The 21,311-nt window shown below is 48.0% G+C and overlaps 2 protein-coding genes across 4 annotated transcripts in view; one reads left to right on the top strand and one right to left on the bottom strand.

The window, feature by feature from the left end:
* The window catches only part of RRBP1 (ribosome binding protein 1), a 32,295-nt gene extending 29,415 nt beyond the window's left edge, over nucleotides 1-2,880 (top strand). For all 3 annotated transcript variants that reach the window (XM_065834997.2, XM_065835000.2, XM_065834999.2), the window contains 4 exons: nucleotides 760-843; nucleotides 1,318-1,416; nucleotides 1,931-2,074; nucleotides 2,354-2,880. In XM_065834997.2, coding sequence (XP_065691069.1) covers nucleotides 760-843; nucleotides 1,318-1,416; nucleotides 1,931-2,074; nucleotides 2,354-2,392 — 366 coding nt within the window. In that variant the 3' untranslated portion in view covers nucleotides 2,393-2,880. The remainder of the gene's footprint in view (nucleotides 1-759; nucleotides 844-1,317; nucleotides 1,417-1,930; nucleotides 2,075-2,353) is intronic.
* A 6,372-nt stretch (nucleotides 2,881-9,252) lies between these two features.
* DSTN (destrin, actin depolymerizing factor) lies at nucleotides 9,253-20,349 on the bottom strand. Its single transcript, XM_065834853.2, has 4 exons — nucleotides 20,193-20,349; nucleotides 11,139-11,446; nucleotides 10,825-10,901; nucleotides 9,253-9,543 (listed from the first exon to the last, which is right to left on the bottom strand). Exons 1-4 carry the CDS (start codon nucleotides 20,193-20,195, stop codon nucleotides 9,434-9,436), a joined length of 498 nt encoding a protein of 165 aa, XP_065690925.1. The 5' UTR covers nucleotides 20,196-20,349; the 3' UTR covers nucleotides 9,253-9,433.
* Nucleotides 20,350-21,311: the final 962 nt, after the last annotated feature.

The raw sequence follows: 21,311 nt of genomic DNA, 5'->3' as shown, positions 1-21,311 counted from the left end.
TGTCTCCTGTCCTGTGTGTTGAGGGAGGCCAGCCCCCTGTCCCGTCAACCATTCATTCTGTTCCTGGTGGGAACATGTCACCAGCTGGCTCTTGCCAGGCTGTTCCCCTGGGGATCCCTCCATCACAGCATCAGGCTGGCAGGATTTTGAGAGAGGCACACGGGGGATGCTGCAAACCTTTGGGCCAACATTACCATGCAATAATGCCCTGTTGAGTTTGGGGCTTGGGTCTCCTGTTAGGAAGAGGGCACCCTGGAAGAGCTGTACTGGCATCCCTTCCCAACTGGCAGAGATTAGGATTACAGAGGCTCTGTAAGTCTTGCTGGTGCCGGGATAAGGCACTGGCAGTGGCTGTTCCATTCCAGGCCAACACCTCTCACTGGTGACCGTGCTGCCACGAGCCAGGCTCTGTCTCTCTCCATTAATCCCATTAAGTGTGGAGCTTTCTCTTGGGCGCAGGGACCTGCCAGGCATGTCCTCCACTACAAGGCGACTCTTGTCCCAGGTCCCAGCTGGAGCTGCCTGAGGAGCAGGCAAAATCTGTCAACACAAAGCCAAGCCCCATGCTGGCCATGGGCATCTCCCAGCTTTTGTGCGGAGAGGGTGTGCTGGTACCTATTGCCCATTGGTGTTCTGGGGAAAGCTTCAGTTTTCCTTTCTTTTGTCTAGCCTAGCTTTCTTTACAATGTCCCCATTAGCTCACCTCTTGGTATTTTTTTTACATTTTATTTTTCGGTGTGTCTCCTTTTCTCAACACAGTTGAAAACCCAGCTGGAGCAAAATGAAACATTGGTGGAGAACGAGAAAGTGCTGCGGCAAAAGTTGGCATTGGAGCTGGAGGAGGTAGGCATGGGCAAGGAGGGCACAAGGGTTTGCAAAGCCTTTATGGGTTCTCAGTTGCTAATGAAGCCCAAGAATTAATTTGAAGGATTAATTTGAATGTTTTTCCCTGTCCCAATCCACACCTCAGACATTGCCACCTTCCCTCACACATCTGAAGAACCTTTTGCAGCAGCTGTGCTGAAGCCACATGGCGTTGCTGGCCCCTCGAATTGCAGCTCTCCCAGTCCCTCTGTGTTTTTTTGCCACTCTTTACCTTTCCCTCTTCCCTGGCTAGAAATGCTGTCTTCCTGGTAGAAGCTGGATCAGCAAAAGCAATGCATTGCGTTTAGCTTCCAGCTGTCTGATGGTGGCCGTATGACCTGAATCTTCACCAGAGGTAGACCCACTGAAGATCAGAGGCTGTGTGGGGCAGGATGCAGGGCATGCCTGCCATCATTAGCTCATGTGCTAACTGAGTATGTATTGCCTTTCCAGGCCCAGAGTTCAGCATGCAGTTTGCAAGCAGAGCTGGAAAAGCTGAGACTGGCTGAAAATGCAGCAGCTTCAGACGTGGAGGAGATCCAGCATCTCAAGGTGATTGGGCTGCCCCGCTCTCTTGTGCTTGGTGTTGAGCAAGACAACAAAAGCCACGTCCAAGCAAGACTATGGGCATGGTTTAATCATTCTTAGGGATGGTGGCCTAAGGTAGATGGTAGCCCTGCAGGTAGGTCCCTGCCTTGGGCTGGCAGTGAGCTCTGACGTGGCTGAAGGACAGCAGGGTGCAAGTCACAGCCCCTTCATCTGTGTTGGCCAATATATGGGTGATGCACTGAGCAAATGCTCTCGTAGGCTGGGCACTTCATGTATTGGCAAATTGTTCTGGCTTCTGTAAGGTTGTCTTTGCCTGTGACATCTCTGTGGAACCAGAGTGAGCTGTAGCTGGTGGGGTGGCCCCTCCAGTGAGGAGGGAGCTGGGTGCCCCTCTGGCTTGTGGCCACCAAAGTGGCTTGATGCAGACCTGAGGCAACCAGAGGTGTTTTGGAGGGTGGGAGGTCATCAGATGGCAAAGAGAGGCTCAGGCAGGTGCCTTCTTTTGACTCCCATGTAGGAAAGACTTGAAAAAGAAAAAAAATTAACAAGGGATCTGGGCCAAGCAGCAACCAAACTACAAGAGCTACTGAAGGTTACCCAGGACCAACTGGCCAAAGAAAAAGAAACGGTGAAGAAGTTGAAAGAACAGCTTCAGGAAACGGTACTTGTGATGGCCACGGCCATCGCTCCCCTTGCTGCTGTTGGAGGCTGTGGGGAAGTACATCAGGTGGTGGTTTAAAACGGGAGGTGGCACGTGCTGCCAGAGACCATCTCAGTGGGTTTTGGGAAGCCCTGAGACCACGCAGGATGGTGGTCACGATTCTCCCTGCCTAGAAGGGAAGACCTGGCCCATCTGTAAAATGCTTTGCTGCTTTAGCCAACATGAGAATAAGATTTGAGACCTCGCTGATTAACCTACCTCTTGGTTTTTCTTCTTCAGGGGGAAGAGGACAGTTTGAAGGAAGGGACTTCAGTTTGACAAGTCTGTGACCTAGACCTTGCCATTCAACTTACCAAAATGCCTTACACATTCCTAAAAATAAAAATATATGCTGAATTTACTGTAGATAAAGATACAAGCCATTAGTGACCCAAAACTGTTTTGAAACTTAAAAAAACCCCAAAAAACCCAGCCAGTAAACACTGCAGGTGTACGTTTTTAAGAAAATCTTCGTACTGTTTTGTACAACTGTTTGTTCCCTGGGGAGGCACTCCGTTCACATCGGGGCGGGCACCAGGGCTTCAACCCCCTGTCACGACAGAACCCATGAATGTGTGAAAAGGGAAGGCTGTGTTTGTACACCGAACAGTGCAATTATTATTTTATATATATATTTTTTATATATATTTGTTTTTTGAGTGGAAGAGACCCACTATGGAAGGAAACCTCTCTTAGATTGGCTCTTGGCACGTATCATTTTGCATATTTCTGGGTGTCAATGCAATTAAAATGATGTAGTGAAAAGAGCTCACCCTTGCTTTATTTTTCTGGATACTTTTTTGAAGTCTGCAGGCCAGGCGGGGCCCCGGGGGTGACTGAAGAAGGACGCTGCTTTGGCCAGGAGCAGATCCTTTATTCTCCCAGCTCCTTGCTGTGCTGCAAAAGCATTCCCCTCTGTTTTTTCTCCAATATAAGCAAAGGAAAGAAACTTTTCCTTCCAGCCATTGCGGTGATCGTGCTGGGTTGCACACTGAGCTGCCCTCATGGGCCAGGCACCCGCAATGTCACGTGTGCTGTGGCATCAGGGCACATGGTGGCAGCCCGGGCAGGGTGTTGCAGCAGGACCAGCTCCTCCCCTACCGTGGGGTCATACTGCGTGTGGGGATGGTGCATGGCCGGGTGAGCCACCCAGTAACCCCAGCCCTGGGGGGCTACCCCCCTAGCTTGCTTAAGTCTCAGCGCTGCCCTATAATTTTGACCCCACAGATGCAGCAAGTTGGTGGTCCTCAATTGCTCCTGGGTTCTCCAACTCTCAGCTCCTCTGCTCTCCCTTTCTTTTATATTTTTTTTCTCTTTTTTTCTTTATTTATTTTTCTTTCTCTCTCTTTTTTTTAAGCTGTTTTTTTAGGAAATGTCAAAGGCCACATGACACCTCGGTGCCTGTCTCCCCGCAATAAAGCTGCTGAGGCCGGCATTGACATCAGCAGGATTTGAGAGAGGGGAAGGAAAAGGGCCCCTGAAGTGCTGGGTACCTCTGAGGTGTGCAAAGAGCCAAGGGCGGGAAGGGGGATGAGGGGCAGACCTGCCTCCATTTTGTCCTCAGGGAAGGCAGTGTGTGCTCAACCTCTATGCTAGACACCAGAGAATCCATGCAGGCAGGGTGGATGTGTATTGTCTCCTTTGCCTCCCTCCCCACCCCCCAGCACTGTGGCTTCGGGGCTGTGATGGGGGAAGGGATGTGTGAGTCACACTTCGGGGGGGTGTGAGGGGAGGAGGGATGTGACCCACCTTTGGCCAGGCAATAAAAAGGGGTTCCTGCTGACTTCTGGCTGAGGCAATGGCCAGCTGAGAGCCACCCCCCCACCCCGCCCCAGACCATCAGTCCCCCAAAACCTACCTCTCACCCCTGTCCAAAGACTGGGGCTTTGCAGGCTGAAGCTGAACAAGAGGCTGCTTGCACCCAGCAGTCAGGGGGTGCACATCAGTGCTGAGCCCGGCAACCCTCCTTGCAGAAATGGGCTGAGCACCTTGGCAGGGCTGTGCTGAGCCAAAAGGAGGGCCACCACCCTCCCTTGGTTTGGTGGGTAGTTTGGTGACACCCCTCCATTGCTCACTGCCTGCACTGGCCTGCAGTTTGTCGCAGGATGGGAGGTGATGGGGCTTATGCACCAGGTGGGGGGGGGCTGTTTTCCTGTGGGGTGATGGCCCCAGCCCATTGCATGGCAGCTGAGACCCCACACTCATTACAAACTCTGCTGCTGCCCCCCAACCCCCCTGCAGCCCTGTTCTATGAGGGCTGTTGCACGCATATAGGCGGCACAACCTGCAAGTGCCCCAGGTTCTGGCAGGTCCATCTCCCCACAAGGGAGGGACAAACTTGGTCAACAGACCTTTGCCTGCAGCAGTGAGTAGCCTTTGGTTGCTCTTCCAGCACATGGCAAGAACGTCATGAACCAAGGACTGCTGGTGACCTCAATGCTGTCAGCATCACCTCTCACTTCAGGGCAGCATGCCTTGCCTGTTGCCTTTTAAAAGTTCCCCAAAAGCAATGGAATGCCTGAAGTTTACCAGGATTGCAATAAAACCCAACCCATAGGCTGGAGTGAGCTGTTGAGTGTATAAGGGTGGCTGTTACCCCTAGAGAGCCATGGTTCGGAAGGGCCCCAGAGCAGCAGGCGTACTGAAGTGATGCAATCCTTTGGGTTTTCAGTTTGTTTGCTTTTGCAACAGTGATTTCCTTTATTGTGAGCACTTGTGCAAAATGGAGCAGATACCCAGGCGTTCACACATGAGAAGTAACAAAGACCCCCCCCAAAAAAAAAACAACACAAGGAGGGCAGCTGGTGTATGCTGAGTATGCTACAGGGCAGGTGGGCTCTGATGAGGCTCCAAAAGCCACATAAGAGCACTTTTGATGACCCCATCATGGGGGAACATGGTGCCCTTCCAGGACACATCACCAAGCCTTCTTGTTTTAGAAAGAAAGAGAAGAGCCAATCTGTTAAGACAAACTGGGAAAAAAAAAACCCCATCATCTATTTGGGGAACATTTCTTTGGTAGAGGGTGAAGGACGTCCCGAGGAGCTAGAAGAAACGCAAGCCTTGCCCACCAGCACGCAGGGCTGGGGACTGGCCAGTGCCTGCTTTCCCAGAAGCTGGTGGGATTTCACAACGTGCCCGCCCATTGGGTTGCATAGGTTTGCCAAGCATTATCTTCTTCCCTCCAGACAAGCCATGCTGCCAGCTTGTTACCTGTCAGTCTGTGACACAGGACAGATCCAATTGGCAGCTGGGCACCAGGCTGCTGCAGGTGGGGACTTTATTGACAAATATCAAGCTATCACCCAGCTCAGGTGATTTTTTGGATGGGAATGCTGGATCCTTCTTCTGATTTCAGCCATGGCTGGAGTTACGTTTCAGGCTGGGTATTTGGTCTTATGAAAACATAGCTTAGAAACTCAAGTTCACCTTTGTTGGAGTAGCTAAATTACCTTTACCCCATCTGCTGCTCAAGCTCAGGCCTGAATTACCAGTTTCCTCCTCCCATCCCCATCTTCTTCCGAGTATAACGGACAAAAATGGCTTTTGGGAAACCCTTGCCTGCAGGTAGACTTGAAAAGGTTTCTAGCAGCTCTGCTCTTGCTGCAGCAAAGCAGCACTATTTGGGCTGCAGTCCTGCTGAGCTTGTGTGGCTCTAAGCTCTGCCCATCACTCCAACCCCTTCAACTTTTCTTCCTCCTATAGTCCTGTTAGAAAGTAATTTCTCTCCTCAGCAACTGGCCAAGCTATAGGAAGCATTCTTCATGTTGTCTCTTCCTGCTTGCCTTGCCTTTTCAGAAGGTCTGGGTGATTTTGGAGAAACCTTAACTGAAAGGATTTGAAACAGTCACAAAAGGAAACATCTTCAGATGATTTTTATCCTCTCCAACCACAGATCAAACAGCCTTGAGAGGTGGTGAAGTTTGGCCCACTAACCATGACATGGACAAGCCTGAGCATTCTAGTTCTGAAGGTTAAGAGTTACTGCCAGTGCTGGAGAGCAGTACTCTGCCAGAGAGGCCAGTATAGTACCTTGGGACTTGCTGTGAGGGTCCTAAAAGCAGCCAAAGGCTCTTGGATCAGCTTAAGCTGTGGGACCACACCTAGCTAAGGCTCAAAGTGCCACCTAAGACCTCTCATCCCTCAAAGTGGGAGGACTAACACACTTCAATACCCAAGTTCCAGATTGGCTCATGTCCAAGGCTGGACATGAGCCAGCAATGTGCAGTTGCAGCCCTGTCCAGTTTTATCTTGGGCTGCATCAGAAGGAGTGTGGCCAGCAGGTCGAGGGGGGTGACTCTGCCCCTCCGCTGTGCTCTGGTGAGACCCCACCTGGAGTCCTGTGTCCAGCTCTGGAGCCCTCAGCACAGGAAAGACAGGGACCTGTTGGAGAGGGGCCAGAGGAGGCCACAAAAATGATCAGAGGGCTGGAACAGCTCTGCTGTGAGGACAGGCTGAGGGAGGTGGGGTTGTTCAGCCTGGAGAAGGCTTCAGGGTGACCTTATTGGGGCCTCTCAGTACTTAAAAGGGGCCTCTAAGAAAGATGAGAACAGAATTTTTAGCAGGGTCTGTTGCAATAGGACAAGGGGTAATGGTTTTAAACTAAAGGAGGGGAGATTCAGGCTAGACACGAATAAGTTGTTTTTTACAATGAGAGTGGTGAAACACTGGCACAGGTTGCCCAGAGAGGTGGTAGATGCCCCATTCCTGGGGACATTCAAGGCCAGGCTGGATGGGGCTCTGAGCAACCTGATCTGGTTGAAGATGTCCATGCTGATTGCAGGGGCATTGGACTTCATGACCTTTGAAGGTCTCTTCCATCCCAAACTATCCTGTGATTCTAGGATTATATAATCCATTGTGGGAAGCACCCTCATAGCTTCCAGGTCTGACATCCTTTCACCTTTGCAGGATCTCCTGCTCCATGTTCTAACCAAAGAAGGAAACCTGAGGCAGAAGTCCACCATGGTGTCACCCAGGTTGGATATGTCTTCAACGATGCCTGCAGTCCAGAGGCACTAGTAATCAGCTGGATCTTGGCTGGGTGTTCCCTCTGTTTGTCAAACAGCACCACTCCCGCTCTGTCACTCTGGTTTCCTTATCTCCACCTGGACTTTGGACAGAGACCAGTACTGCAGACACCAAGGCAAGGAGCTCTTGATGAGGATGATTACCCACTTGGGTGAGCTCAGAGCTGACTGAAACAAAGGCTAAAAGCACCAGCAAGAAACAAGACTGGTTTGCCTTTCTCAAAAATCAGAAAGCTTCACTCTCATGAATCTCTTTGAATCCGAAAACCTTGCGCTCCCAACCCTGTAACATGCATGGGTGCCAAGTTAGAGCATGCAGTCAATGCCTGCCTTGAATTAAAGGTTTTAACCATGCAGCATGGCCAGAGAAAGCACATGCTGAGTTAGCTAATGGACCATTATTTCCCTGGCCCCACACATAAACCAGTGCAGCAAGCTGCTCTGCCAAGGAACCACGGGGACAGTGCAGCACTCTGTCCCTGCACATCTGGCAAGAGTCTCAGAGGAAGGAGCAGCCTGGGACTGCCTCGGCTTCATGGGGCTGGCCACAGAAAGCTCCCTCAGTTCTTACAGGGAAAACAGCTAACACATGCTGGGTTGCTCCTGCTCAGACTGCAAATATGAGATGTTTTTTCCCAGGAAGCTTTCCAATCCATGGAAATTTGGCCTTGAATCTTCAAAGGCAGAGCCCAGGTGCAGGGGGCTGGGATCATCCACCTGTGAGAGGGGTGCGGGGCTGAGGAGGGCAGCACACTTGGCAGGAAGAGGAACCTGCTTTCTGCCCAACTCCCTCCACCAGTGCTTCCAGCCTGTTTCTCCCCTTTCTCCCCCATGAGTAGCACAGGGGGAAGAGTAGCTGTGGAAGACGTATCAGCTCCCTGAGCACCCAGCTTGCGCAGGACACCGGCACGCTCAGCCAGCAGCACCAGCCCTGCGGCAGGACAGCTGACCTGGAGGCTGGAGAGGAATCAGTCACTGACCCAGGGGAGGGAAACCCCATTTATTTAGGCTATTGAAATTTGGCACGCACAGAACATATCACAGTAACGCACTGGAGGCTAAGGGTTGGTTGTTTTGTTGTTTTTTTTTTTTTTTTTTTTTTTTTTTTTTCTCTACAGACATACAGGAAAACTCTATGCAACTCCCATGTACACGTTACAGAACGGGAACAGCTTTAATCAACCACTGGTGAAACATGGAAGCTTTTAAGATCTCTGTAGCTGGCACAGGAATGTTCTCTAACCCCCATACAAAAGGCATTTCAGGTCAAACTTTCTAGTAGGTGATATTTCCATGCATTTCTACAGAATTGAAGAAGCTAACAGACAAAAAGCCCAGATCAAGCCGTATTAGTCAGGCTGATTGGTTCTACTAAGTTAAATCAATAGTAACTATGGACAAATGGACCAAGTGACCAAAGACTGGGGCTGAGAATACCACTTTTTAAGATGTGGTTCCTTCTCATTGTACTACCCATAATAGGAGAGCTCCAATACAAGAATCTTCATTTGTAAAAGCCTCAGAAGCATCTGATCCGCTAGTAACTTCGTGTTAGAGAAACTAAGGTAGTTCTAAGTTAAACTATATCAACAGAAAAGCATTTTATATAGAATCAGGCTGGAAGAGACCTCAAGACACTTTAAAACAATAAAATTGAACCTACAGAACTAGTGAACCTTTAAATATTATTACTGCACCGTGAGTTTACAAGAGAGCAGATTAGGACTATTTCTCCAGAAAAGTGTATCTATTTTCTGTTTAACTTCAGAATTAGCCTTTATTAGCAACACTCCGCAACTGCAAGCACTACAAATTTAAATGAATTTTGGTGCCAACCAGTTGCTTTAGCCTAACTTTAACTACAGGTTTTAAGTTTTGTTACAGGGGGAAAGTTTGAGTTTGGCAATTTGGCCAGCAGCCTCAAAGACACTGACTGAATTTTGCTTGTTACAATTTAGAAAGGAACAGGAACCAGATTGTTCTCACCTCCCCCCCTTTCAACCCATGATACACTGCTGCATTAGACCAAAATTTTTTGAGACCTTTAGTGTTAATCCATCAGGGACAGTATTGGGCTGGACAACCAATGCAAATATTAATACACCAAGATAAATCCTTAGATTTGATTTATTTAGGGTCATTTGTACATACGAGCTACATCTCCAAAATCTACTTTATTCTACAAGACAGCTTCCCTACAGTTAGTGAAACCCTTGCCTAGAATGGTTGCTTTACATAATTGATATATTAAAACATGGAATGCTTGTAGAGTTGTGGCACTGTATGACGTCTACACAGGACTTCCTTCAAAAGCTACAACTAGGGAGCCTCCTAGCTTCTCAGCAATGCAAGCTCGGTTGAGGTCCTCTGGCCCATTTGCTTGGCATTCATGCTTTATGCCTAAAAAAAGAGGCAAAACACTCAATAATGCAGTATTTCAACATGCTAGCAGTCAAAGACACATTTGGTAGTAACATTAGAAGAGGCAAACTCGTCACTCAAGCAGGCAAGTCCTGCCTTAGCTTAGGAATTTGGACAGTTTTCCCCTGATATGGCACAGGAAACATCTGGCTACACAACAAATACCAATGCAGAAATACCAGGAAGAAAGTTTTCACTAGGTCAGTGCTCAGACTGTTGTCCTTGTAGGCTATCTTATGAACAAACCTCTCATTTCTAGTGCTACCCTGGATGTGGCAGGTGAGGAAGCTACACACAAGCACACTGAGATGGCTGACTCAGCTCCTGCTGGCTCTGGAGAGGTGGGTGAAAGAAGCAGAGTGAGAACCCAAGATGCAGAGACCAGAAAGACTTTGCTGGTCTGAGAAATCAACAGTGTTTTCTTTTTTTTTTTGGATGGGGAGCTCAACCCAAGCCTGTCTTATGTGGTAAACAGCAGAATTTCTTTTTGTCTTTTTTCTGCTTCCACATGTGCAGCACACAGTCTCCCTCGGTAGTTCCAATCCACTAGCAAGTTGTTCTGTGACAGCTGGCACTGCTGCCCACTGATCCTGTCAGTCCTGCACACTGCAAGGTTTTGGCCCAGCACACCATGAGGAACTGAAGGGAGAAGCAGTGATATTTGGCTATGAGCCATTGTAATGACCAACTTAACATGAAATTTCTGAATGCTGCAGCAAGGTGTTTACTCCTTGGCTAATGGTGCCTGACAGGACGAAAAGAACTTTGCTTCTCCACTTGGAGATGCAATACCTTTTGAAATTAGTAATCAGAACCGCATCTCTAAATCAAGTGAACTGGTAATTACTACACCACAGTAAGTTTATGAGATTATGTATTTCAACAGACACAGGGCTGAAAGTCCTCTGCCACAGAGGCAGCTCTGCACAAAATCCAGCTGTGTGTTATGAATCAAATGGTTTCTAGCCTGTACAGTGCAGATGTGCTGCTGTGTACATTACAACTATAGTGCCACACACTGCAAAACCTGCCATTGTCCTGAGCACAGATCTAGCACCTCTAAAATTCAAAGTCAGACAGTGTAACATTTAACCAGAGCTCATTTCAACTCTGTCACAGGGCATTTCACCTGTGAAGTTCTCATCTTTCAGCAGTACCTCAAAAAAACAAAACAAAAACCCAATTCACCAACAGCTAAGCCTTGCTGTGTAAGCATTCTAGGGGCATGGCACAGCTAGAAGCATGAACTGCATTACGTACCTTGAAACTTCTTTTTGATTGCATCCTTGGAGCTTGCGTAGATCATCTTACTTTTGAGAGGTGCTTGTTCTGGTGCCCTAGTGGGATACACCAAAAAAAATTGCAATTAGTGACATTATCCAACAAAGACAAAAGCACTGTCCTACTGATTATGTACAAGTGAAACATCACATGGCTCAGAATACAGGCATCTGGCTGTCCTGCTCACTTTAAGCCTGCCATCTTGCCAGCTTGGACAATACAAATGCTCAGAGACCTCACCTACAGTGCTCGGAGTACCTGTTAGGAATGAGCGAGCTGTGAAGATGGCTTACCACAAGAAAAACATCAGCTCTTCTTTTTTGGATTCCTTGGTCTCAAAGCTTGCATCATACAAGGCATAACGGCAATCCTTCTCAGGAAGCATCTGCACAAAGTGCTTGAAAGGGTCGGTAACTGTCACACCGACATCTCCCACAAGAATCTCTTTGCCTTCTTCCACAATAATGCACTTTTTGTCTGGACTGAGGCAGAAGATGACAGCCTTCTTCCTCTTCTTAATTTCCTCAGGTGTAGAGCACTTCCGCACTTTCATGTCATAGAAGATACGGCATACCTCATCGGCAACTTGTACTCCAGATGCCTGCAAAAACAAGAGCAAAGACCTTTAGGGCTACCACCGCAAATTTTCACAATTACATTACTGCACTGCCTTAAAGCCAAGGCTAGAAAACAATCAATACTGGCTCCAGTGGCCTGAGAGTCTCATCAGAAAAGGCTGCCTGCCCTCTTTTTCCAGGCCAAGTAAAGAATCAGGAGTCTCGATGCTGCCCACAAACAGCTGCCAAACCCAAACTATTTCAAAGGCGGCACAATCCTACTTACATTATAACATTGTTTTGAGGTGGTTTTACATGCATGTCCACCCCTTGTCCTCCAAGACTCAGTTGCAGCAGATCCTTTGGCATTACAGCAGCTTAATTTTGTTACCCACTTCAGGCTGCCTAGACAATTAAGTCCAGAAGCATCTTCTGTTCAAAGTTTCCTTGCCATTTTCAGCATGCTTGCCAGCAGATTCAGGAACAGAGATAAAACTTGTCATATGGATTTGGTCTACTGATCAAGAGAGATGTAGGAGCGTACCAGGACTGTGGTGGTACAGTTTTTAGCTGAACAAGTCAACTTCCAGAAGTTGCTCTGAATTCTGTGTTTTAAAGGGAGAACTTGCAAGTCTAACAGTTAAAGTGCCTACTTCCCAGCAGTTCCTCCACCAGTTTTTAAAGTAAACTGCCTACCTTTTCAACCTTCCCCTCCCCCCCCTCAAGTTTGACAGGAAATTTTAGTTATGTAGTTGTATCCCCCTGCACTAGCAGATGCAGCATTACCAATCTAATGTTAAAGGCAGCTGCACAGAATAAAGAGGACAAGACCTAGCAAGAACTACAAGAAGCTGAACTGCATTTTCAGCCTGCTGCTTTATTTTTTGGGAATGAGACCAGAAAAAAAAAAAAAAGGCAGGATAGAACCATTTGTATCTGAGTTTTTGTTCGGAGAGTGCAGCAATGTTGGAGAGCTTAAAAGCAGCTGTGCAATAGCAAATACTGCAAATATGAGAAGCCATACAAACCAGTGGACACTATTGGAAGGACATCATGGCCAGAGCAGTAAAGACCAAATTCAAGCCTGTCCAACACTCATCTATTCATTCAAAATGCTGGATGCAATGTAAACAGCCAGATTCCTTTCTAAAACTGTTTCTTCCCCTGCTAGCCTTTGGTCTTCCAAATTTAAATGACATTATCCTCAGATATGAGAATTCATATCTCAGAAGGAAAAATTGCCCTCCTCCCTCCGTGTAAACTGCCAAACGTCACTGTTACGAGCACAGTCAGCAGTACTAAACAGTCAGGTAAAACCTCATGTGAGATACAGCAACTGAAAAAGGCTAAAGGTTGAAAAAGACTAAAGATTGTTCTTCATTTTGCTTTTCCTTAAGCTCAGCCCCAAAACACGTGCTTGATGAATCCATTTTGTAGGGAACTCTGTACCTTGTCAGACTGGAAGTGCTGTAAAGAAACAGCAGAGTTCAGCTGCAAAACCTGGGAGATGAGTGGTGAAGACGAGCTGTTTAGTGCTAGCTTCAAACAGGCTGTCCTCGAGAGATAGTTATTGACTGGAAATTGCTTAACATATATTTGTTTTAAAGACTTGATCAATGCCTACCAGGCAGGACCTCAGATGAGCCTGGATTCTCCTTCTACCAACACCTCTCCTGTAACTTCTAGAGGCTAGCATAGCTTTGCTAACCCAGTGAAGAGAGGTGGCACAGCTGACAGAATCTACTACCATTGGAGTTTGGCATCTAAATCATCCAAGTGCTGGTCATGCAAAACCAGGGAAACCTCATAAAGCAGTGAATCTGAGACAACTCTTCTCTAGCATGGAGAACAGTGCTTTTTAGGGGTTTATTTAAATACAAAGGGACCTCCCTTGAGACTTATAATGCATGACTTGTCTATTAGGGATAATCTATCCAGAATCCATTGCACTTACTTTGGGACAGGAGAACAAGGAGTAAGTCACTGTGCCTCAGCTGTCTGGCAGGCAGCCACCCTTCTGCACATCTCCAATACAGCAAGGGAAGTAAGCAGAGAAAGCCTATTCCAGGATAAATTGGAGCAAAAGTGCAAACATCAACTCAAAGTGACTCATTCCTATGTCACCTCCTCCATACAGAGAGACCACACTTCGTCAGAGTGACTGAGAACTAATGAGAAACAAAGGCCTTTCTCCTCCTGTCTCTGTGGTTTGTGTGGGCAAGAGCTCTCTGGGAAGACTCTAGATAACACAAAGTTGCCCTAATAAAGCAAACAGTGCAGCGACTAGAACTATTGCATCATTCACTAAGGACAAGTCCAGTGAAATAGAGACAACCTTTTTTCCTCCCTTGAGGTTTGTCTGATAACTAATGGTACCTCAGCAGCTGACAACAGGTGTTAAGACCCAGTTTTTAATTATAAGAAACTCAATATTCTAAGTAGAAAATGCTTAGAAAGCCTGAGCTAGCATGGGAATGAGTCTAGTAACTGCATTAAAGTGTCTCATGTCACCTAGCTCTACCTTTGTCAATCCTTGATCTTTGTTCCAAGACCACAACAACTAATTCTCCTGTACCAATTCCCGTTGCCAAGAAGTTAACTTCAAAAGAAGAGGTTAGTGCTCAAGAGCAAACCAGAAGCAAGCAGCAGCAACAGAGTTGCAGGTTGATCAAACTGTGCAGTCAAGAGCATATACTTGTGCTTCCACACAGTCAGAAACATGTCTCCAAGTCAGAAGACAAGTTGTTTCCTTAAAAAGCAACTGAACACCGCTGGCAAGTCAGTTCAGATTCCAAAAATGTTGAGAGTATTTAGTCTGGAAACAGCAAATTCACAAACTGCAGCTGATAACTGGGACTGACTAGAAGCTGAACAGACAACACTAAGAACTGGATTTTTTAGCTTTCCAAAGCAAAAAGCTGTTAGTAGCTGGTGCTACTCCTTTTCACAGCTGTACAACCTCTGGATTCATCATGCAGGCTGACATTAGCAGCCATCATATTGCTAGAGACAATGCAGATTTGTTCAATTTGAGAAAACCCTATAGCCGTACCACAGTATGGGCTGAAATGAACCCATAAACTCCCGCTGCATTTAACTGCTTACAAAAAGAGGATCTACTTTTGTAACTGTAGGACTCCCTCTTCGACCCTTTGCTTGTACTAGACAGGACTGCCTTCATAAACATACTTAAAAAGGAAAAAAAACCCAAATCCTAAACAGCTTTTGTTGTAACGTGGTTGCAACTATTCTGTGTAGGGCAGCAAAAGGATGACTGTCGAGCACTGGAACAAGGAGAAGTGCCACACTCATAAATACATGTGCTCAATCAACATTTTAACCATGTCTCTGACGATTTGTCCAGAATAGCTGGTGAGAGGCCTCCATCCCACCAGTAATGACAGAATAAATGTTTATTTGTCAGTCTGGATTTTTCTCTCTTTGGCCCAATATCGCTCTGCTCAAGGGGTTCAATACAGCACACTCATTATTATTTTGTGCATTTTGGCTTGAATGGTGTAGAGCTGCAACCGCTTGCCCATTTCTGCTCCTTTTTCAGTATGAAAGCAGTTATCCCGCTCTGCACTGGTTCACTGAGCAGCACATGTTGCAAGTACTGGTGGGATACATGACCATCAGCTGGTGATGTTTTGTTGTAGCAAACAGACCAACCCTGTAACATAGGCAACACTAACTTAAAACCATTCTCAGAAGACAACTGCAGAGAGAAGACTACATTCAAGTAGCTGGGTTGTTTCTGGTGCTGAGGACCCCTGACTGCAGGGGCTGTTAACCTCACTGAAACAAGGCAGCAGCAAGGAGGCAAGCCACGTAATTCTCAGATGGGAAAACAGAGTATTCAATGAAACATTCAGGCAAGAATGGGCAAAGTTTCTCTGAGAGAATGAGTGAAAATGAGTTCTCTCCCAGTAACTCCATGCAGCTATGGCAAAGGCATTGTGTCCTGCAGGCAGCGTTGCCTTGTTCATTATTCTGGAACACTTACACCAGTATCGCCATTATATTTTCACACAGGCTGCTGTAGGCACATGAGGTAATGGTTGCATTAAATGCCTTGTCAGCATGCACTGCAGTAACACAGTGGCTCTTATGTCCCTACACAAAGCCATCGTTCCGGCCTTAAGTGCAAAACACTGCAGAAGACTTGAGAGAGCAGAATGCTGGTCCTACACAGGGCAGCACAAAGAGAGAGCCTTCTGTCTAGCAGGCTTCCAACTGCAAGAGCTGTCCCCAGCTGCCTCCACTAATAGCTTCCAACATTTTTGCTTCCATCACTAAATACTCTACAGTGGAAATTAAATCTAAATGGGGGAAGACAGAAGAATAATCCAAAGCTTTCTCAAGAAAATCCCAATATACAGAAAGCCATTTCATGAGCGAGAAACATGCCAGACGCCTGATAAACTGGATTTGTAGCAAGCCTCCATCAAAATGCAACTCTGACACAAAGAAATTTGCCTTGAATATTTAAAAGATTTTTACCTAAGAAAAGTCTTTTTTTCCCTCAACTGTAAGGCAGCCAAGAAGACCTTAAGCTAATGACTTAGTTTGCCTCAAAACAAGTTTGAGAGACTATATTTGTTTTTAAGTATTGAAAATTTTACAGTGGAGGTTCTCTCTCCTGTGATCAGAACCTAAGAGCCTTTCACAGTGGTGTATGTGTTATCTACAGACACTTCAAGAACCAGTTCTTGACTTGTGTTGTTTAGGAATCACGCACACACATTGTATACATCAGTGTGGACTATCCACAGCTATTCAAGTGGAAACTTTTGCTTCTTGGAAAAGCATCAATTTTTCCAGAATTTGACACCAAGAACTTATTAAAGCATGCCTTGTTTAATTGCAAAGGCAGATTCAAGAACACTGTGCTCCCACGTTTGCTAGTCATATTAGTGCCATGTATTTGTTTCTCAGTTTCTTCAGCGGACACCTTCTGTCCCCTATGCTTGGCATACTATCCCTCTCATTTACCTTCAAAATCCCCTGCCACTGCCAGAACCGCCTGTGTAACCATGTGGAATTTCCATCTGACTCAGTTATGTGTCATAGCACATCTCTGTGACAAATACTTTCGCAACTAAACCTATTACTACCCGACTGTTCTGGGAGAAGCCTTCAAAAAGGCATCCCTTACATTGCTACACAATACCCTGGAACATCATCAGCACTGAGACCTTGAAGGGATAGCTAAGCCATATTAGTTGTGAGAGCATCTAGCAGAAAGGGAGGGTCACACAGCCTGAGTGCAGCTAATAGACTGCAAAATCAGACCTCTGCAAAGGTGTCAACTATGGCCAACAAGCCAACTGAAAATCTAAGTAGTTAAAAATACAAGGATATGAAATACTGCTTTGCTTTTAATCTATTATTTGAGCACTCAAGAAAACCCATCTGATATTACCACCCCCACTTTACTGAGCAGGAAAGGAGGCAACACATATAGTGGCTACTCCAACCCAAAGACCAGCACCAGTGTGGAAATATCAGTGACTTCCCAAGTCTCAGTAGGTCCTCTGCTACCTACAGGCAGACAGACACCTTCGTTTACACCAGGCAGCTTATGCATCTGAAAGTCCAAAGCTTCAGTTCAGATCTGAAGCATGATAGCAAAGATAACTAACTGCCTTTTTACTGCTGCTGTGTAAGAGGCCATTATTTGCACACCATAAATGGGCAGAAAGCACAGAGGTATTTGCATATCACTTGTAGGCAGATTTTGCCAGTTAGACTCAAGTTTTTTATTTTGCATTATTTGAGTTGGGTTTTGTTGGTTGGTTTTTTTGTTTGTTTGGGGTTTTTTTGTTTGTTTGGGGTTTTTTTTGTTTGTTTTTGGTTTTTTGGGTTTTTTTGTTTTGTTGGTTTGTTTTTGTGGAGAAAGAATCAAAACTCTATTCAGCCTTTTTTTTTTTCTTCCTGCCAATAAGAAAGGTAATCGACCAGACAAGGAGAGATGAGTAAGAAAGCAATTATTTAAAAAAGCAGAAAAAAAGTCTCCCCTGAATTCATGGAGGTCATTTCCTCAGCTTTCAGCCAAACAGGAAATAGTCACCTTCTCTAAGCTACCACGAATTTTGCTCCCAATATAATTATCAAGGTAGGTAGAACAAGCAATACCACCTAAAGGCAATACCAGCAACAGCGCTGAAAAACAAGAACTGTGGTAGCCAGTAGCAGGGCAGAGTTTTGAGCAGAACCCATTCCTATGTTGAAATGTGTGGTTTTAAGGTAATGCGAGTGTAAGCTGGTACGCAACAAGACTCTTGCAGGAAAGCAAAGCTTCTTAGAAACACGTTCAGCACAGAAATCGGCTATTATGAGACCAAGTGTCTTTAAGAATTTTCTTGTGGCCCTCCAGGCATCCACAGCAACCTAAAGCTTAAACCTCACCCTTAAAAACAGGCTCTAAATGCCTCTTCTGGGCATCCCAGTTACTTGTTACCAAGGTATTCTTCCTGAAGACTGCTGTGAATACTGAACAGTCAAGCAAGCAAAAGGCTCTGAACAGCTTTATATGCAAGTTCTGGCTGTCTGCAGGCTCTCCCCACAAGATCGCTTAGGTCAGCCCTTGCTCCCAGCAGGAGCCTCTTGATAGCGATACTCTGACAAGGCAAGTAGAAGCATGCCAGACACCCACACTACCAATTGTCATGAGGCTGTCATCTTGTATGTGAGGCATATGTAACTTGTAATTACACAGATTTGAGAATAGTATTGACTGACAACCAAGAAAAATAATTTGCATGGTCCTCCAAAGACCATGGACTCATTTAAACCAATAGCAAAGAAACTGAACCTTGTGGCAAGACACAAAAGCAGAAAATCCAATGCTCTTTTGATACCAAATGATGCCCTCCTGCCAGCATTACTGTACTGTGTCAGAATGTCTACACCCTTTGCCCAAAAGCAAGTTCATCTGCAGCAACTGGAAAGCCTGTTAAAAAAGCCCACCCAGACCCTGTTCCAAAAAGGAGATCACTATGAGAAATACTGGTTTTGTCTGACAGGGGAATTCTCCGGTTCCGAAGCAAGATGAAGCCTGACACACTGAGCAGTCATTCTAAACTAGGTTTGCGTACTGCAGAGGTGGAAGAGCTAGCTTGTTCAGACAAGCCTATTTTAAACAAAAGCTGCAAGTCTTGTCAGACTTTCAGCACCTTCATCTGCAGCTCCCATTAGCTCTGCTCCATACTGCAGGCCAGCCACAGATGCTCTAACTTGGGTGTTATAGGAAGCAGGGAGATTAGTAGCACATCCTGTCTGCCGAGTTTACACAGAATAAAAAGATTATTTACTGGCTATACCACATGTTCAAGAAACTAACGGTAAACACCACAGGAAGGGCTGAATATGTAACCCCTCTACTAAAGGCAAATAATGTAGGCAAGTGTGTCAAAACACACAAATGTTTGTTGCTGGACAAATGTTTGTGCATGACTCACGTAAAGAGAGGACAGTAGTTAAAAACTATATGAGCAAATAATTCAAGTGAATTTGTCAGTCTCAGTAGCCTGAGCTAAACGGGGATGCAAACTTGCAGTGTTGGCAGACCAAAAGAAAATGAACGACCATGAAGCATAATGGTCCTTTGGTCTATTCTGCCTCATTTATGAAGGGGTCCCCTGGCATTTTTTTTTTGAAGTCAGAGAAAACAGGCACGCCACTGTGTACATTTAATACATTTCTATGTTTCCTGTTACCAGCATTATATCTTAACTATATTTCCAGCATTGTATCTTCTCTGCACAGAGAAGCAAGACAATCTCTCAAGTCCTTGCTGCAAGTACCTTAAAATTTAAGCTTCTTTGAGCAGTCGTTGCAAAAACGTATTTGTTACAACCAGCATTCTCCTTCTGCTGTGTTTGCTACCCTCCTTTTGTCTGCGAGCAGGACTGCTGACTCCAGCCGGGCCTGATTAAGGGCGACCCAGCCCCGAGAGGCTGCGCACCGGGCACGGTAGAGCGGGGACCCGGCCAGCGGGACGACGAGTGCTCGTGTCCGTCGCCCCGCTCCGCCGAGGAGCCGCCGCCGTTTTCTAGGCCAGGCCCCAATCCTCAGCCTTTGCGAAGATGGCTTCCGCCCGGGCCCGGCCGTCAGGGCGGATGCGGTTGAGACCGCGTTTCCTCCCGAGCCGGGCAGACCCCGGCCCTCGGGGGGAACTCCCACCAACCCCCGTGGCCTTTCTGCCAGGCTGCGACCTCCTCCCCGCGCAGCCCCACGCGTGGAGGAGCTACCGCCCACCCACCCCCACGGTAGCGCCCTGCGGCACAGGGAGGGGCCACGCATCGACCCGCGCGGCGGCCGCAGCCGTCCCTCCCACCCTTCCCCCCCCCATTCTTCCCGCTCACTGCCCCTCCTTCTCCTGGGCGAAATGGACGCGCCCGCCCCTAGCGCCTGTGTGCGGCGCGGAACGTACCATCACCTCAAGGGAGGAAGGCGAAGGCGATAGGACAGTTCCATCACACCAAAGTGTGGGGGGGAAGTAGCCTTCCGCCGCCTCATGGCGGGATGGAGTGGGGGGAAGGGAGGAGAACAGATACACCGCCTCAAGTTCAAATGCAAACAGAAAGGACCCAGGGGAGGAAAGGAGAAAGAAAGAGGGGCGCGATACCATCGTGCCGCCGGGCACAGCGGCGGCGCCAGCCAGAGCTCAGGCCAGGATGTGGCGGGCAGTACCAACCACCCCCCACCCCACTTTCCTCGGTGATGAAGGCGGAGGAGAGGGAGAAGCGTAACATCCCGCTCCCCCGGCGACGCCAGGCTCCCTACCATGGTGTCGGCGGGAGGCGGCGGAGCGCGGTGCGGCAGCGGCTGTTCCCTCGGATGCTGGGCGCGGCGCGGGCTCCGGCAGCAGGAAGGGAAGCGGCGAGGGCGCGAGCCGGGCGGAAACGCTGCCGACGTCACGGCCGCCGTGCCCGGAGGAGGAAGCGGTTGCTATGGTGGGAGCCGAGCGTGGCAACGCCCCGGACCCCTCCTCCCACCCCGCCCGGCTCCGCGCGCACGCGCGTGTCCGCCCGCACCCGTGGGGGGAGGGGAGCCCACGCACCCACAGCCCCCCCTCCCACTTCGCCGAGGGCGGCCTGCCCAATCACAGAGGGAGCCGCCGAGTGATTGACGGCGGCCACCAGCTGGCCGGCCAATGGGGACGGCCTCTCTGCGAGGCGGGGCGGGGTTACCTGCCCCGAGGTGTGCCGCGGGGGGCGGGGCGGTGCTGGGGGAGCCGCGAGGGAGGGGGCGGCAGAAAGGGTTTGGAGGGGACTGAAGCAGTCGAGGGGGAGCAGCAGAGCGGTTGGGGGCGGCGAACAAAGAGGGGCAGGGGGACCCGTTGGGGGCGGCTGTGGGTCGGTCACAGCCCCGGGGGGAGGCGGCCTAGAGGAAAGCCGATGGGGGCGGGGGGTCAGGAGAACTGCCGAGGAGGAAGTGTGAGGCTTTTCTCCTTTTTTTTTTTTTTTGAGGGTTTTTCAATACCTACTTTGGTGCGATCTCGGTCAGGCACTCCTGATTGGCCCGGGCGGCCGCGCTGCTTGCTGCGGGAAACCCTGTGCATTTGTGACCAGCGGCGGCAGCCGCGGCCCCGCCTGAGCCAGAGCGGCGGCTGTTTCAGGTGGCTGAACAATGGGCGGCTTGTCCTCGGGACAAAGCGGACCGCTGGGGAGACGCTGCTGCTGAGCCCTGGGCCTCCGAGAAGCTGCTGTTCTGTGTTTACTGCAGTACTGCTCACTCTGAAATGTTCTGAAAATATTATTTCCTTAATGTTTTGGGGCAGTGAAGCTTGGGGTTTTTGTTGTCAGATTACAGAAGCACCTGCTAATGTTAAAAAATATGTATAGACAAGATAGGTTTTATTACTGGATCCTTACTGCAGTGATGTTCGCGGCTTGAACCGAT

The sequence above is a fragment of the Patagioenas fasciata genome, chromosome 3 (genome assembly GCF_037038585.1).
Source record: "Patagioenas fasciata isolate bPatFas1 chromosome 3, bPatFas1.hap1, whole genome shotgun sequence".
Classification (NCBI taxonomy): Eukaryota; Metazoa; Chordata; class Aves; order Columbiformes; family Columbidae; genus Patagioenas; species Patagioenas fasciata.
The sequence above is the reverse complement of the archived record's forward strand: the minus strand, read 5'-3'. Positions and strand labels throughout refer to the sequence as shown.